Source organism: Muntiacus reevesi, chromosome 2, assembly GCF_963930625.1.
Source record: "Muntiacus reevesi chromosome 2, mMunRee1.1, whole genome shotgun sequence".
Lineage (NCBI taxonomy): Eukaryota > Metazoa > Chordata > Mammalia > Artiodactyla > Cervidae > Muntiacus > Muntiacus reevesi.
The window spans coordinates 49,936,027-49,953,192 of NC_089250.1; the positions used below are offsets into that span (position 1 = coordinate 49,936,027).

At 42.2% G+C, this 17,166-nt stretch overlaps 1 protein-coding gene across 2 annotated transcripts in view; it reads right to left on the reverse strand.

Moving 5' to 3' along the window:
- The window catches only part of PANK2 (pantothenate kinase 2), a 28,527-nt gene extending 12,409 nt beyond the window's left edge, over positions 1 to 16,118 (reverse strand). The window contains exons 1-2 of one of the 2 annotated variants that reach the window (XR_010661455.1): positions 15,751 to 16,118; positions 1,896 to 2,248 (exon numbers count right to left, since the gene is read on the reverse strand). Coding sequence is in view for 1 of the 2 variants with exons in the window: in XM_065921487.1 (XP_065777559.1) it covers positions 1,896 to 2,248; positions 15,751 to 16,027 (630 nt within the window). In the remaining variant the exon portion in view is untranslated. The remainder of the gene's footprint in view (positions 1 to 1,895; positions 2,249 to 15,750) is intronic. The other variant, XM_065921487.1, reaches the window with a different exon arrangement.
- Positions 16,119 to 17,166: the final 1,048 nt, after the last annotated feature.

Below are 17,166 nucleotides of genomic sequence, written 5' to 3' on the forward strand. Positions count from 1 at the left end.
CTGTGGTTTATTAAATAATCATCACTCCCAATGCACAAGCAGGATTGGTAAGGCATTTCATTTTCATACAGTTTTCAAGAATAGCACTGATGCATACAATTAGAAACCCCAATAGCCTAGGAGGCAACTCCTAAGGTCTAAAATCTACCCTGCCTCTCTCCTTGGATTACCACACAACCTCTGGTGGTGGTTTAGTTGCTAAGTTGCATCCGACTCTAGTGACCCCATGGACTGTAGCCTGCCAGGCTCCTCTGTCCATGAGATTCTCCAGGCAAGAATACTGTAGTGGGTTACCATTTCCTTCCCCAGGGGATCTTCCCGACCCAGAGATTGAAACCGGGTCTCCTGCATTGTAGCCAGATTCTTCACCAACTGAGCTATGAGGGAAGCCCTTATTCTCTGGTAACAGTCTGAATGGTTTTTGAATATGTTCCAAAGGCACCTCTACAGGTTAGAGAAATATGTAGGTTTTCTCCTTTCAGTCAGTTCAGTCGCTCAGTCGTGTCTGACTCTTTGCGAGCCCATGGACTGCAGCACGACAGGCTTCCCTGGCCATCAACTCCTGGAGCATGCTCAAAGTCATGTCCATCGAGGTGGTGATGCCTATCAGTTTCACCCTTACCTATCAGTTACAATCCAGAGTCCACTACGACGACCTCAAAGGGAGGGGACCTCCCCTCCTCCTGCTATCTCCCCATTAACTCACAGGTAGAAAAGAAACCACGAAAAATTCAAGCAAAACCTCATTTTAAAATTCATGTCAATCCTATATTATGGTTATACTCAGTTATGGGAGAAAGAAGATAGAGGACAAAGAAAGAAGACAAAATCACAAACACACAATGACACTCAAGCAGGGAGATGGTTGAAAAATAACAAGCAAAGACAGAATCTCTGCAATAACATTTTCATTGGTGGCATAAAAACCATGGTCACTGAAGATATATTAAATCTACACTGCACCCTGAAGATCAGAGTCCTGGCAAATTCATTTATCAATTCTCCCATCTATTCCCACATCCACCCTCAAAAGACCTAGCTTCAAGGCCTTACACACGTTTACTGAATGAAAACAAAATCAAGTGCCCACTGGCACTCCCCCTAGTGTCCAGACTCCTGGTAACAAGCATGCAACTCAGGATACATCAAAGGGCACTTGGGGAAAACAGAACAGTGCTTCCCCAGCGACTCAGTCGGTAAAGAATTCGCCTGAAATGCAGAAGACCTGGGTTCGATCCCTGGGTTGCGAAGATCCCCTGGAGGAGGGCATGGCAATCCACTCCAATATCCTTGCCAGGAGAATCCGAAAGGACAGAGGAGCCTGGCAGGCTGCAGTCCACGGGGTCGCGAAGAGTCGGACACAGCTGAGCGACTAAGCACACACAGCACCGTCAGCCATCTCTGACTAGCCCGGAGGCCTGAAAAAAACACTGCTTTGGACCTGAGTTCCTCATATTTCTAAACAGTAAAACTGCCAAGAAACAATTAAGGAGGTTAAGAAGACTTATGTGGTAGATAAGACTGGAAACAACTTTATAACATGAAATGACATTAATTTTTAAAAATTATTTTTCAACTTAGTTGTTCAAAACAATGATATTAGCTCCTCACTGGTAGTTCCTTACTCTGCTTATTACAATTATATTGTTTCTTCATACTAAAATAACAACAAAATGCTACGCTTTCAGTGGTTCTGATTCTCAACTCATCTGAATTGGGCAAAAAATAAACTATACAACAATCTCTAAATGGCAACTCCTATGACTATTTAATCTTAATTTGACTCAAGAAAATTCAAATTCCATTAAAGATGGAAACAAATCCATCACTTGCTATTGGTATTATTTTTAACAATCAAATTACCATAAATTGTATATAAGCTAAAAAATGCATACTGTGAGAAAATCCTGCTCAAATTTGTACGCTCCACCTCCAGTGGCACAAAAGACAGTGTGGAGACTCGAGAAGTTTTTATCTCTGCCCATTTGAATAAAAGCAGGCATGTCATGAGTGGGAAAGCGTATAAAGTGCAGATTGCCTTTGCGTCCACACAGAGTCAGGTCCTTCAGCTCCAGGTGCACGTCCCGAATACCCGTGGACCCATAAGCCACATTGGAGGTCAGGTATTTCCGAATGCTTTTAAGACTTTCCACTTCTTCCTCTTCTTCTTCAGCAGTGATGTCTTTGGGTTCAAAATAAACCAGCTTGACCAGGGTTCCACCAATATCCAAGCCAAACCAAGGAAAAACTAAATGGGGAAAGGAAAAAAAAAGTCAAAACAGCTTTTTTCCCCTGAAAACGAAATTCACACTTATTAGATTAACCATTTCATACCCTGACGTTCCCAAGAACCATACAAAATATAAACAAAAAGATCTGGGGGAGAAGAAATATGATTGATCTGGAAGCAAATCTATTTTAAAAAACTACAAAGATCAAAAAGAAAAATAGCACAGTGATAGCCAACCCAACTTAGGAGCAGAAGAAATTCCGAACCCTGTGTAACATATAAGCTCCAGCGGTCAATGTCAATCAATCAGGGTTAAACGGCCATCAGCAGAACAGGCGTTTCAAAGTTAATACCAAGTTTGTTGTTTGGTCGCTAAGTTGTGTCCAACGCTTTTGCGAGCCCATGGACTGTAGCCTGCGCCAGACTCCTCGTCTATGGGATTTCCCAGGCAAGAATACTGGAGAGGGTTGCTGTTTCCTTCTCCAAGGGATCTTCCTGATCTAGGAATCAGACCCACATCTCCTATGTTGGTAAGGTGGATTCTCTACCAGTGACACAAATATCCATCTCCAAAAATCTACCCCAAGACTCCACTGAAGGTTCAGTGGTTAAGACTCCCGTGATTCCAATGCAGGGGGTGCAGGCTCAAGCCCCGATCGGGTAACTAGGATCCCATGTGCCATGCGGCACAGCATCCCCCCAAAAATCCTTCCCAAAAAAAATGTCTTAAGGAGACTGGATCAAGATAAAACTGCATTAGCTATACATGTCTTCTCCTCCCATCTTAAGTCCTAGAAATGACTAAAGACAGATGTATTGATTTTCTAAAATAATCCTGAGAAACAAGAAGTGACACTATCACCAGAACTAAGCTGACAGAGGCAGTAACTGTCCATAACCCTCAAGAGAAAAACACTGTTAGAATGGGGAGCAGCTGTGAAGGTGGGGGAAGCAGAGAGATGCTCCATTCAAGGTGTCGACACGGTCGCTGCCATGGGGAAACAGAAGCAGGCTCCAGTGCAGTTATTTAAGTCATATGGGGGGAAAATGCATTTGGCACAACTGGACAGGCCAGTCACTGCCCTCCTCGGCCTCTAAGGAGGCAGATTCTTCACTGAGCACAGGCACTTGAGCTCAACAATCAGTATGGCATCCACGCAGCTACTAGTACCCAGAAGTGGGAAGCCCCTACATCTGGCCATATTTCCCATCTCTCCCTACAATCCATCCTGACAGATGAGTAAACGGACAGTGCACCCACGGACGGGAGAATAGCATTCCTTAAACCAGAGACTATCACTTTACAAACCAGAATTACCAAAAGGGAAATCAACACCACAAAAACAAGATGCTAACATCTTAAGAAACAGCTGCAGGAACAAAGAGGAGGCTTTAAAAGAATCATAAATATCGACCAAGGTAAAAGGAGATTTCATCCATGAAAAATAAGCTATTATAAATCAATTAAACTTCAATAAAAAAATAATAAATTAATTTTTAAAATGAATTAAGTTGCCATAAAGAAAAATTAGAAATTAAGATATGATTGCCAAGTATGGTTTTGGCTGCAAGAATCTACACATGTGATAAAAGTATACAGAAGTAAATACACATTCACAGAAGAGCTAAGGTAAAACTGGTTCAATCTAAATAAGGTCTGTGGTATCAATTTTAATTTCCTAGTTGGGGGTGGGGGGTTGTTGTTTTGTCGCTCAGTCACGTCCAGCTCCTCGAGACCACATGGACTGCAGCATGCCAGGCTTCCCTGTCCTTCACCATCTCCCAGGGCTTGCTCAAACACATGAACATTGAGTCCGTGATGCCATCCAATCATCTCGTCCTCTGTTGTCCCTTTCTCCTCCTGCCTTCAATCTTTTCCAGCATCAGGGTTCTTTTCTAATGAATCAACTCTTCCCATCAGGTGGTCAAAGTACGGAGATTTGGCATCAGTCCTTCCACTGAGCATTCAAGGTTTGATTTCTTTTAGGATTTACTGGTTTGACCTCCGTGCAGTCCAAGGGACTCTCAAGAGTCTTCTCCAACAGCACAGTTCAAAAGCATCAATTCTTTGGTGCTCAGACTTCATTATGGTCCAACTCTCACATCCATACATGACCACCGGAAAAACCACAGCTTTGACTAGATGTACCTTTGTCAGCAATGTCTCTGCTTTTTAATATGCTTTCTAAGTTTGTCGTAGCTTTTCTTCCAAGGAGCAAACATCTTTTAATTTCATCGCTGCAGTCACCATCTGCAGTGATTTTGGAACCCAAGAAAATAAAGCCTGTCATTATTTCCCTCGTTTCCCCATCTAGCTGCCATGAAGTGAAGGAACCAGACGCCATGATCTTAGTTTTCTGAATGTTGAGTTTGAGGCCAAGTTTTTCACTCTTCTCTTTCACTTTCATCAAGAAGCTCTTTAGTTCCTCTCCGCTTTTTGCTGTAAGGGTGGTGTCATCTGCATATCTGAGGTTATTGATATTTCTCCCAGCAATGTTGATTCCAGTTTATGCTTCATCCAACCCAGCATTTCGCGTGATATGCGAAGCTTTCAAAACCAAAAAAGGATTCTGGGGGGTGGTTAAATACACTTAAGGTAATAATAAGAAGAAATAATAAGAAAGTAAAATAAAATAAGAAAGTAAAATAATAAGAAAGTAAAAATAATAAGAAAGTCGCTCAGTCGTGTCCAACTTTTTGCGACTCTGTGGACTTGTATAGTCCATGGAATTCTCCAGGCCAGAATATTGGAGTGGGTAGCCTTTCTCTTCTCCAGAGGGTCTTCCCAACCCAAGGATCAAACCCAGGTCCCCCACATTGCAGGCAGATTCTTTACCAAGTTACAAGTAACTCTCAAAAACAGGGTAAGTGGGGATATCCCTGGTGGTCCAGTGGCTAAGACTCCAGGCTCCCAATGCAGGGGGCCCGGGTTTGATCCCTGGTCCTGTGTGGGAACTAGATCCCACATGCCACAACTAAGAGTTTGCAAGTGGCAACTAGTATCCCAGCATGCCACAGATATGACCCAACAGAGCCAAATAAATACTTACTTAAAAAAAAAAAGGCTGAGTGAAAGAAACCCTCCACAAATATATGAGTCCATTTATATGTAACTCTAGAAAATGCAAACTAACCATTTCTGCATCTGACAGAAAGCCAATCACTGGCTTAGGGAGGGAGAGAGGGAAGGACTGTACAGGGGTAAGAGAAAACGCTCTGTGATAACCCAAATCTTAATTGTTGGGGGCAAGAGGGGAGATTCACGGCTGTATATACCTATCAAAATGCATGGAACTGTACACTTAGAGTGGATATAATTTATTATATGTAAATTATATTCAATAAAGACACTTTAATAACAGAAAAATGAAACTATTTTCAAAATAAAGTTCAACAGATACATTTAATAACAAAAAAGATGCAGGAAAAAAACAAACGGGAAACAAAACTAAGAAATTCTCCCAAAATGCCTCTTGAGTATGAAAGAAAGGTAGATATATAAAACACAGAACCACACTATGGAAAACAGTGTGGAGATTTCTTAAAAAACTGGAAATAGAACTGCCATATGACCCAGCAATACCACTTCTGGGCATACACACTGAGGAATCCAGATCTGAAAGAGACACATGCACCCCAATGTTCATCGCAGCACTGTTTATAATAGCCAGGACATGGAAGCAACCTAGATGCCCATCAGCAGATGAATGGATAAGGAAGCTGTGGTACATATACACCATGGAATATTACTCAGCCGTTAAAAAGAACGCATTTGAATCAGTTCTAATGAGATGGATGAAACTGGAGCCCATTATACAGAGTGAAGTAAGCCAGAAAGATAAAGAACATTACAGCATACTAACACATATATATGGAATTTAGAAAGATGGTAACGATAATCCTATATGCAAAACAGAAAAAGAGACGCAGAAGTACAGAACAGACTTTTGAACTCTGTGGGAGAAGGGGAGGGTGGGATGTTTCGAAAGAACAGCATGTATATTATCTGTGGTGAAACAGACCACCAGCCCAGGTGGGATGCATGAGACAAGTGCCCGGGGCCTGGTGCACTGGGAGGACCCAGAGGAGTCGGGTGGAGAGGGAGGTGGGAGGGGGGACTGGGATGGGGAATACATGTAACTCTATGGCTGATTCATATCAATGTATGACAAAACTCACTGAAAAAATAAAATAAAATAAAATAAAACACAGAACCAGAAAGTCCAACATCTATGTTTTAGGAGTTCTAGAAATTTTCTGGGGGGAGTAAGAGAAGATTTACAGTGACATCTTATTGAAATTTCAGGAAATCCTAAAAACTCCCAAAGGAAAAAAGTGAATTCCTACAAAGATACACAGATCACATAAAGGTAAAATTAGACTTCACATCAGTAACACAGACACTAGATGACAACAGAGCACTAGCAAAGTTATAAGGAAAATAATTTGAAACTCATTCAATCAAATCAGCTTTCAAATGGGAGTGCAAGAGAAAGAATTCCACGCATCAAAGAGCTCAACATTTACCATTCAAAGACCTTCTCTGAAACAGTTAGTAGATACACTCCAATATAATATTTTAAATCACCCAAGATGGTAATGAGTTATAAGGAACAATGATAAGTACAGGAAGCAACACATGCTGACTTTGAGGAAAACAAGCAATATGGAACTAAAATACGTGCATGATTTCAACATAGGAAGTCGAAGAGGGAAGAGAAAGGAGAGGGAAGTCAAAGCAAGCAGCAGCTGTCTTGTGGGGGAACAGAAGATATAGATTCTGATTATTTCTAAACAAGAATAAAGAAGTGACGGTTTAAATGTGTTAAAAATTTACAGGCAACTTCAGAAGAAGAGAAAATGAACATATGACCTTCAAACAACTAGGGAGAAAAAAATCAGTTCAAAAACAAAGAATTCAACTATATGTTTATATAAAAAGAAACATCTAAAATAAGATAATACAAATAGATTGGAGGTAAGTAAACAGTAAAACACCCACAACGGAGTCCCATACGGAGGAGCTGGATGCTTTAAGATGAAAATCACATTCAGTCAAAAATGAGTAAACCAAAATCTTAAGCACCTCACTGGAGACTGATAGAGCAGCTGACTTACATTTAGGAAACATGATATAGTAAAAGTCAAACCTTACGTTTCAAGACCAACACTGCATTTACCAAGGGCTCACAATATAAGGGGTGCCCCTCCAAACAGTGGTCTACCATCCCTGAACTCACCTGCAGAGTCACTGGCACCTCGCTTTGTCACATTTATACAGCTGAATTCGGGTAAGCAAAACAAACGCTGGACAGTGTTACTCCACTCTATCAAGCAAGTATTAACAGAAAGCAAATACAATACTAGCAGTCTACAAAGCATTCAAAACAAAAAGCATTATAAGGGGACAAAAAGAAATTATGTCATGTGCATATATAAAAGTATAATTGATATGACCCTGACATATGCTTCAAAAAATATTAAAAACAAGAAATTATCAAATCTACAAATCAGCAGATCTAAAATTCCAAAAAACAAAACCACCCTCCCTTTCCACAATATCTCAAAATAAGAAACTAAGGGGACTTCCCTGGTGGTCCAGTAGTTAAGAATCCACCTTGCAAGGCAGGGATGAGGGTTCAATTCCTGGTTGGGGAACAAAGATTCCACAGGCCACAGAGTAATTAAGCCCACATGCCACAATGAAGACCCGACAAAGCCAAATAAATAAATATTTTCTTAAAAAGAAATTAATCCAACAGACACAAAGAAATAAGTCTATCCACCTGGAAATCTTCAGACTCACTTCAATTAATTCTGAGATTGAAGATGAAATCAAAACGTGTTTTTAAATGAATTACTATGAGAACATAATGTACCAAAAAGAATAGGATATCTACCCAAGGTAGAACTCAAATGGAAACTTCTATCCTTAAATATCAAATGTATTCAAAATATGGAAGTCTAAATAAAAGAAAATGTCACATACAATTTGAAATGCTAGAAAAATAAAACAGACTCAAAATAAGCAGTAGAAAGTTATTAAAGATGAAAGCAAGAAGTAAATGTAATTAGAAAAACATCATTGTGAACAAAGCCACAACAGAGCTAATCAGTAAAATCAAGCTTTGAGAAAGCCACTAAAACAAACAAATTTCTGGTAAGTATATCCAAGAAGATATAGCTTTTCTTTAGACCAAAAGAAAAAAAGTCAAGGAAGATGAACATACATAACCAGAAATTGTACAAACAAGCCAATTTACAACTATGTAACAGTGAATTTAAAATGTACCATCAACAGAGGATTAGCGAGAAAAAGATAGTACAAAGAGAGACTCAAAATGAAGTGGAAAACTCAGAGGTCAAAAGCACTGAAAATCTGTTAAAAGGTCAAAGATCTACCACACAAACAACAACAAAGTACCAGGCCCAAACAGTTTCCAGGCAAACCATCAAGAGCTTCTGGGGCGCACACACACACACAAAATCTAGAAAGATTCTCAAGTCATTCTAACCTCATCAAAATTAGAAAAGAAGTGTCCCACAACATAAATGCAAAAATATTAAAGTATTAAACATCAGAATCCAGTTGTGCAGTAAGAGTGTTACACCATGGCCAACAGGGATTCTTCTCTGGAAGGCAAGGACAGTTTTCACAATTAAAATTAAATTTAAGGAGGCTTGCTTACATTAGTACATTGAAGGAGAAAAACCACGATTATCTCAATAGACTCCATAAAGTAAAAATTAAATCAATAAGCCAACAGAATTTAAGAATTTTTAGTAACTGGACACACCAAAAAAATACACATACCAATAGCTTTTCCTATATAAGCAAAATCCAGCAAGAAAACAATATGAAAAAAATGTCATGCCTAACAAAAACCATAAAATAATTAGAAATAAATACTAAAATAATATGAAAAAATATCATGCATAAGAAAAACCATAAAATATTTAGAAATAAATACTAAAACATGTGTGACTATTATTAAAATGGTGTATTGAAAGACATAATAATAGGAAAATATATCATGTTCCAGGAAGGAAAACTTAAATACTATTAAACACCAATTCTCCCCCAAATTAATCTAACAATGTCAATGCAATTCTAAAGAAAACACTACGGTTGACTCCCCAGCAGCCATTCACCTCAGTTGCAGGGAGTCATGATTTTTTCTTTTTTAAAATACCCACAGAAACTCCATTCCCAGTGATGAGGTATTAACTGAACCTTTCACTGCATAAGTCATGAAATCTGGCCCTGACTGGAAGAATAAAGTTTCTCCAATCATGACAACAACAATGTTAGGTATGACTGAAGCAAGGAGATTCAATTCTTATTTTCCTACTAAAAGCACCATTCTTTAAGCATCAACTTTAAGATGATGCCAACCTTATGGATAGCAAAGACAGAGCACTCTACTAACAAATATATCTCATCAACAGCACTGAAATCTGAAGTTTTGAACATATCTAACACCAATGGAAGATTGCAAGGCTTAAAACAAATTAAGCCTTATTCCCCTTTCCTTAGATTAAAAAGTTGGAACATTAGTTTATGGCTATTGTTTTAAATGACCATCTATTAATAGCCAAGCACTTCACTCCATGAACTTATTTAATGTTTACAATAACCATGCAAGGTAATCACCCCACTTTACTTTCAGTTAAGAAACTGAAGTGCAAAGGAAGGAGCCCAGGGTCACAGTCAAAAAAAGGAAAAGATGGGACTCAAGCCCAGATTTCCTAAATCCTTTAACAAGTATCTTTTAATCAGTATCGATACAAACCTAAGCGCACAAAACACATATTTTGGAGCTAATTTTTTTTTAAGTAAAAAGTAGTTTAAAAAAATACACATACCCTAGAAAAAGAGGACCAACAATAAAATATAAAAGAAAAAGTAAGGCGTCTTAGGCTGAAAGAGTAAATAGCTCAGTTCATATCCTTATTCACTGGTTTCACTGACTGCAATCGTTTCTGGATTTTCCCTTATACTACTATCAAACTATTTACATACCCATAAGAACTGAAAGACAATGAAAGACATGGGAGGTCCATTAGAAGCATGCTCTCTGATAATCTCTCAGGCCATACATTCCATTACTTCTAAACAGTCAGCCTGTCAAAGGGGGTTTAGATTCTTCTCAATGACTCAGAGACTGCCCCATAAACTATAACCTAACTGGAATAAGCCTCCCAATTCTCATTCAAAAATTACATATTTCTAGCAAGAAAAGATATGGTAAAAGTAGCTTTTGCTATGCCATCACACTCCTCATCTCTTAAATGAAGGCCTATTTTATCACTTTCAATTTTCACAGATATTTGAGTCTGTTTTCAGCCTTCAGCATATTTTCTGATATATTTCCTCCAAGGCACTGTGTCTAGACAATGTGCACTTGACTTAGGATACTTTCCTAGAAAGAATTTAAACTTTCTCTCACAAATCTATACACAAATCTATGCACAAATCATTAGCACTGATAATAGGTGCCAACTGAGAATGAGAAATATATGATATTTCATATCATATATGATATGAAATATATGAAATATATGATATTTCAATATTCCAATGAGAAATATATGATTTATAAAAGTGTGCTCAATTTTTCAACATTATGAGCTACATCTTTACCAGACCACACATGGTTAAGACACTGCAAACCCAAACCCCTAGGCTGGTCTAAGCAGCAAGCTTTGGCCTCAGATTAAAAGACAGACCTCAAAAATATTCCCTAAATAGTTTAACTCAGGGACCAGATACTTATAAAATACTATCTACTATAAAACCAGCAGATTCAATAATAAATTTTACATTCAAGAAGTATAAATAACAAAACCTAAGAGCCAACCAAAAACTGCAAGATAGCTTTCACTTTTAGAAAGCAAACTTTAAGCCATTATAAAGGACTTTCACATCTTAGTCTACCTTGCTGACAAAAAGTGAGAAAAGAACATTGAGAAAGAAGTGTTTAAAGATAAAGTTACGAACTTCATACCCCAAGTTATGAACCTGAAAAGAGCTCACAAGGTTATAAATTTAAGCCCAAAGAACCTCAATCCTTTTTTTTTTTTTTAATGTATTTATTTTTGGCTGCGCTGGGTCTTCCTTGCTGCTTGGGGGCTTTCTCTAGTTGCGGCAAGTGGGGACTACTCTCTAGTTGCAGCGCCTGCTTCTCATTGTGGTGGCATCTCTTGTTGCGGAGCACAGGCTCTAGGGCGCACAGGTTTAGTTGCCCTGCAGCAAGTGAAAACTTCCCGGAACCAGGGATCAAACCCCTGTTCTCTGCACTGGTAGGGAGATTCTTTTTTTTTTTGGGGGGGGGGGGGGGGGCAGGGAGATTCTTCAGCACTACACCACCAGGGAAATCCCTCAATGCTCTTTTAAGTGACCAGTCAATGAACTTCCCTGGTGGTTCAGTGGTTAAGAATCCACCTTGCAACGCAAGGGATGCAGCTTCTATCCCTGGTTGCGGAACTAAGATCCCACACCCCACGGAGCAACTGGGCCAGAGTACAGCAACTACCGAGCCCATGCCACAACTGGACAGTCCGTGTGCCGCAAGGGAAGATCCTCGTGCCGCCATTAAGACCAGAGGCAGCCAAATAAAAAAATTTTTTTTTAAAAAGCATCCTCTCAAAAAAATAAATAAATAAATAAATAAATTAAAAGCATCCTCTCCTATTCTGTCCCTCTAAACTGGGCTACAAAAAAACAGAAATCTAACTTCTTTCCTGAGCTCCTGGTGGTGGCCCTTTCTAATTCCCTAACTGAAGATGAAACTCTACACCAGATAAAACGCAGCCCCTCAGGGCCCAAGCACCAGTTTCATACTGACAACACTGCTGCTCCCCCAAATATCAAGGAAAAGCCAACTATTTTCTAGATTAGTACTATCAAGCTACAAACAAAAGCTTTATCTTCTAGACTAATGGAGGTTAAGGACATTCAATGATTGGCATGAGTTCAAAATTAGCACGTCACGAAGCTTTCCCTGGAGTGCTGAAATATGCTCCACATGCTTAAACATCACCTTCCAAGATCCAGTTCATCCCCCACACTGCCATAACGCACTGTGATCCCTGAGTCTCACACGCCTCCTACACATCTGCTGTACATCTGGGGCTCCAGGTTAAAATGTACGTTCTCTTGTTACCTTTGTCAACATCGTACATTTTACTGTACGTAATTATGCCTCAATAAAGATTTTTTAACTGGAGCTTCCCTTGTGGCTAAGTGGTAAAGAATCCACCTATCAATGCAAGAGACACAGTTTGAACCCTGACCTGGGAAGATCCCATATGCCTTGGAGCAACTAAAGTCCGCGAGCCAAAACTACTGAGCCTGCGCTCTACAGAACGCAGGAGCCAAGACTACTGCAGCCTGGGCAGCCTGAGCACCCTGGAGTCCCTGCTTCTCAACAAGAGAAACCATGGCAGTAAGACACCTGTGCACCACAATGAGCGAGCAGCCCCTTCCGGCTATAACCAGAGAAAACCCCATGCAGCAATGAAGACCCAGCACAACCAAGATAAATAAACTTAAAAAAATAAAATTTTAAAAATTAAAAGATGTTTTTGGACCTCTCTGCAGATCACTTTTTATTTTTTAGCTTCTGAGTGATTCCACCACTACTCTGGATTATGTCACCTGTAACTTCCAAGATGTGGAAAGTCCAAGAAACACTGAGTCTGACGTCAGACACCCACAATAAGAATCAAAACACAGCTCCCTTACTAACACTCTATATGGCCTTGGACCGAGGGAAAATGTTTCCTCATCTGGAAACTAGAGATCACAAATATCCATCTCAGAGAATAACTGCAAGACTCAAAAGAAATGCTTATAAAGTATTTGGCACAGTGTTTAACATAAACACCTAAGTATTACGTTACTATCATTAGCATCTTTGTTTCCATCATTTTAAACCAATCTTTATATTTCTCTCAGACCTATGAGGAGAAGGCAATGGCAACCCACTCCAGTACTCTTGCCTGGAAAAGCCCACGGATGGAGGAGCCTGGTAGGCTATAGTCCATGGGGTCGCTAAGAGTCGGACATGACTGAATGACTTCTCTTTCACTTTTCACTTTCTTGCATTGGAGGAAATGGCAACCCACTCCAGTATTCTTGCCTGGAGAGGCCCAGGGATGGAGGAGCCTGGTGGGCTGCCATCTATGGGGCTGCACAGAGTTGGTCACAACTGAAGCGACTTAGCCGCAGCAGACCTATGAAACATACTCCAGCTAATCTAAAATGTTCAAAGAACTTCTTAGACACACACACACACCTAGCCATATCTCTAATGACTACGATGTGTGGTGTTAAGTCTGAGATGGGGACAGATTAGGGAATCATGCTGCTCTAGGGAACATGTTTGGCAGAATATGACTATAATCAGGGTTCATAATTCCTAAGATAAACCAAACAGCTCTTTCTAATTTCTAATAACAACTAGTCTCCTATATCTTTACATAAGTAGTACAATAACATCAGAATGAGGTTTCCAAACAAAAGGTGGCACCACCCTATACCTAATTCTAATTAAAAAATACAAAGATTTCATCTTTATTGAATTCTCTCAAAGTTAACACCAAAGTATAACTCTTGAAGGGATCAGCAGTCAATACAGCTAACTGGTGTGAAGTGAAGTGAAACTCGCTCAATTGTGTCTCCATGAACTATAGCCTGCCAGGTTCCTTTATCCATGGAATTCTCCTGGCAGGAATACCGGAGTGGATTGCCATTCCCTTCTCTAGGGCATCTTCCCAACCCAGGGATCAAACCTGCGTCTCCTGTATTGGCCGGCAGGTTCTTTACCACTAAGCCGCCTGGGAAAGCCCTTAATGAACTCATTAGTCCTTATAAAAGTCAGGAAAAGCCATCTTTCTGATAACAAGACCTAAAGAAATAGGTCTTTCTGTACTGTTCAGTGGTACACCTGTTGGTGGGCTTCCCTTGTGGCTCAGCTGGTAAAGAATCCGCCTGCAATGCAGAGACCTGGGTTCGATCCCTGGGTTAGGAAGATCCCCTGGAGAAGGGAAAGGCTACCCACCCCAGTATTCTGGCCTAGAGAATTCCACCAACTGTATAGTCCACGGGGTCGCAAGGAGTTTATTAAAGCTTTCAGAAGAGTACATTAAAAAAATTTTTAAAGAGTGCCTGATTTGTGGCAAACACCCAAATTACCATATTACTTAGAATCTTTGTAGTCAATGGTCACAAAGGGCTGGCTGCCTGGCTGCAATTATTTGCTGAATCTCTGGAATTGAGGCAGTTCAAAACCATGGAGGAGTTTTGCATCACTTAAAAATCAGGTGCTTCTCAACACCAGGCTCTAAAAATGGCATAGGCTGAGAGTGAATAATCTCTTTTCCAACTTTCTTACAAGAACACAGGGAAAGACAAAAGAACTGAAAACTCTCAAACTGTTCATAGCCAACTAGAGCTGCATTTAATATTTAATCATCCAAATCATAGAAAAGTAAAGCAAATGGGTTGTTGAGCTGAGGTACTATTACCGAGGTAATATCCAATAAAGACCTCACACTCATATTGCCACTTTTTCACTCTCAAATTCTGCATTTAAAACAAGTTGGTTTCCTGAAATAGGAATCTGGCAACAAGCGAAAAAAACAGTATAACTATATGGATTAGTAAGCTGTTATTATATCCGAAAAGTTCATATTAAGAGTATCAAGACAGTGGATATTTTCAAGAGTTGCAATGGCTGCTTGATAGACGACTTGAACTGAAGACCCGTAAAGAGAGAAAAAAAAAAATCTGGACTAGGTCACAAAGTAGAAAAAGAAACGTTATAATAAAACAGGGAAACCGATTCTTTGGGAAAGGCATGTGCAATCGCCAAGACGATATTCAGGAAGATGTCTTTTTCCCTCAAAAGAAAAATTCCTAAAAAGCCCAGAATGCTACAGTACTGAATTGTGAGCATCGGCAAAGAGATGGAAAGAAAATAGATACGATATCTGGGTGAGAGATGACCCGAATTCTCATGGGAAGAAAAGCAGCCAAAGCTTAGCGCACATAACACGGAATCCAGTTTTAGGCTTGAAGCAACTCAACCATCTCCCTTGAGCCCAAAATCTCCAGATGAAAAGGATGTAACGTCTTGGAGAGACACTGGTGATTCAAAAGACTCGGGGGGGAAGGGAGGTGGTGTAAGAGAGTCAAAAAGCCTTCTCGAGGAAAAAAAATCATGTGACTCTCGGACAAAGAATGCACAAAGAGCTAAGAACCGGAGGAAAGGTCCTGAGAAAAGACGCCCCACTCGGACAACTGAAAGGCAGAAGAGAGAACCACTGCACAAAAGGGGCGGACGGGGCCGAAACCCAAAGCCCGCGTGTTCGAGGGACCTGAGGCCTCCAGCCTCAAGCACCAACTGGGACCACCGTGCGGGGGCACTGTCTCCGCGCCGGCGCGCGCGGGAAAAACGGCGGCCGGGCCGGAAGGGGGCAGGGCGAGGCGCTAAGGCGCCCCGCCGGGCACTTACGCGGCCGCTTCTTCCTGAGGCTTTCGACGCGCTGACGGGAGGCCGAGGTAGCGCCGCTGTAGGAGCCTGGCCGATCCCGCCTTACGCCCTCCCCCGAAGGCGAGGCCGAAGCCGAGGCCCCGACGGCAGGGGCTGACGCGCTGTTCGCCCGGCGCCGCAGTGGCTCCTGCCGCCGCCCATCGGGGCCCCCGAGCACCGGCTCCCGGGGCGACGAGGCAGAGGTGGCCGCGGCCCTGCCGTGGCGCTCCATGGGCGCGGCAAGCCAGCCGGCTCCCATCCGCAGCAGCCACCGCTGCCGCCCGAGCCAGCCCCCCAGCGCTGGTCCCCTCTTCGCCTCCTCCGCGGCAAGCCAGTCGGAGCAAAAGAGCACCTTTGGCAGGCCGCCTCTTCCGTTGCGCCAACGCGAGCCAGCCAATCCAAGCTGGCTGGGGGCGGCCCGACGGCCTCCTGTCCAATCGACTCTCTGACTCGAGGCGAATGGACCGCGCCTCCGTCCAATGAAAAGCTCCCAGGACGAGGCGGAGCAGAGGAAGGCGGGGGGGAGGGGATGGCTGGGCGGAGGTAGAGAGCGGTGTTGCCGAGCAGAGTGATGGCGCCGCCGCCCAATGGACAAGTGGGTGGAGGGGCCTGCACCTTCTTCCAGCCGCTGCACCCTCCTGAGCTAGTGCATAGGTCGGCGCTCCGGTCCCCGGAACTCTCCCGGGAGCCGCCTCGCGCCCCCGAGCCCCACCTCGCTGCTGCGTCCCGTCTTCTCGGCTTGCCCCTCCGCTAAGCCCAGCAGTGTCCCGCAGGGTCTGGTCGCAGGTGTTGGCGAACGGAAGGGCTTGAACTGCAGCTGAACTTAGCTTTTGTCCTGATTCTAACGCTGCAGTCTAGACCTCCAGTCTGTCGCGCTCTGTTTAACCGCCACCCCCTCCCCCAGCACTCCCACTGGCGGGTTTGGGTAAGGAGCCCTCCATTTCTCCTGCGTTAGAGACTGTTCCCAGTACCAGAAGGAATGAAAGGACTGGGGTTGGTATCCATGGCAACTGGAAGAACTAGGTGGGTTATAAATCCTTCACCACCCTCCGGTAGTGAAGGAGGGAGGGTGTGGGAGCCAGAAAGTAGGGTTGGCTTTTGTATGGAATCTGGATCCTCTGTGTGGTGTGCCCTGGGGGACGTAGAAGGTTTTAGAAGGGTTTGGTGGTCGCCTCGGGGGCTGGGTTGTTGGGGATTTTGTTTAGTTGCTTTTTTTTGTTTGTTTTTTGAATCATCACCTTTTGGGGGGCGAGAACATGGTCACCTTCAGCCCTGAGATACTCACCTAAGATACTGAAAGGTCCATCCAAGCAGCTCTTCTCCCATAGGTTGCCCATGCCTGGAATGATCCACAACGCTGTTCTCCCTAGGCACTCCGTCAAGTTTAGTGGGACCTGG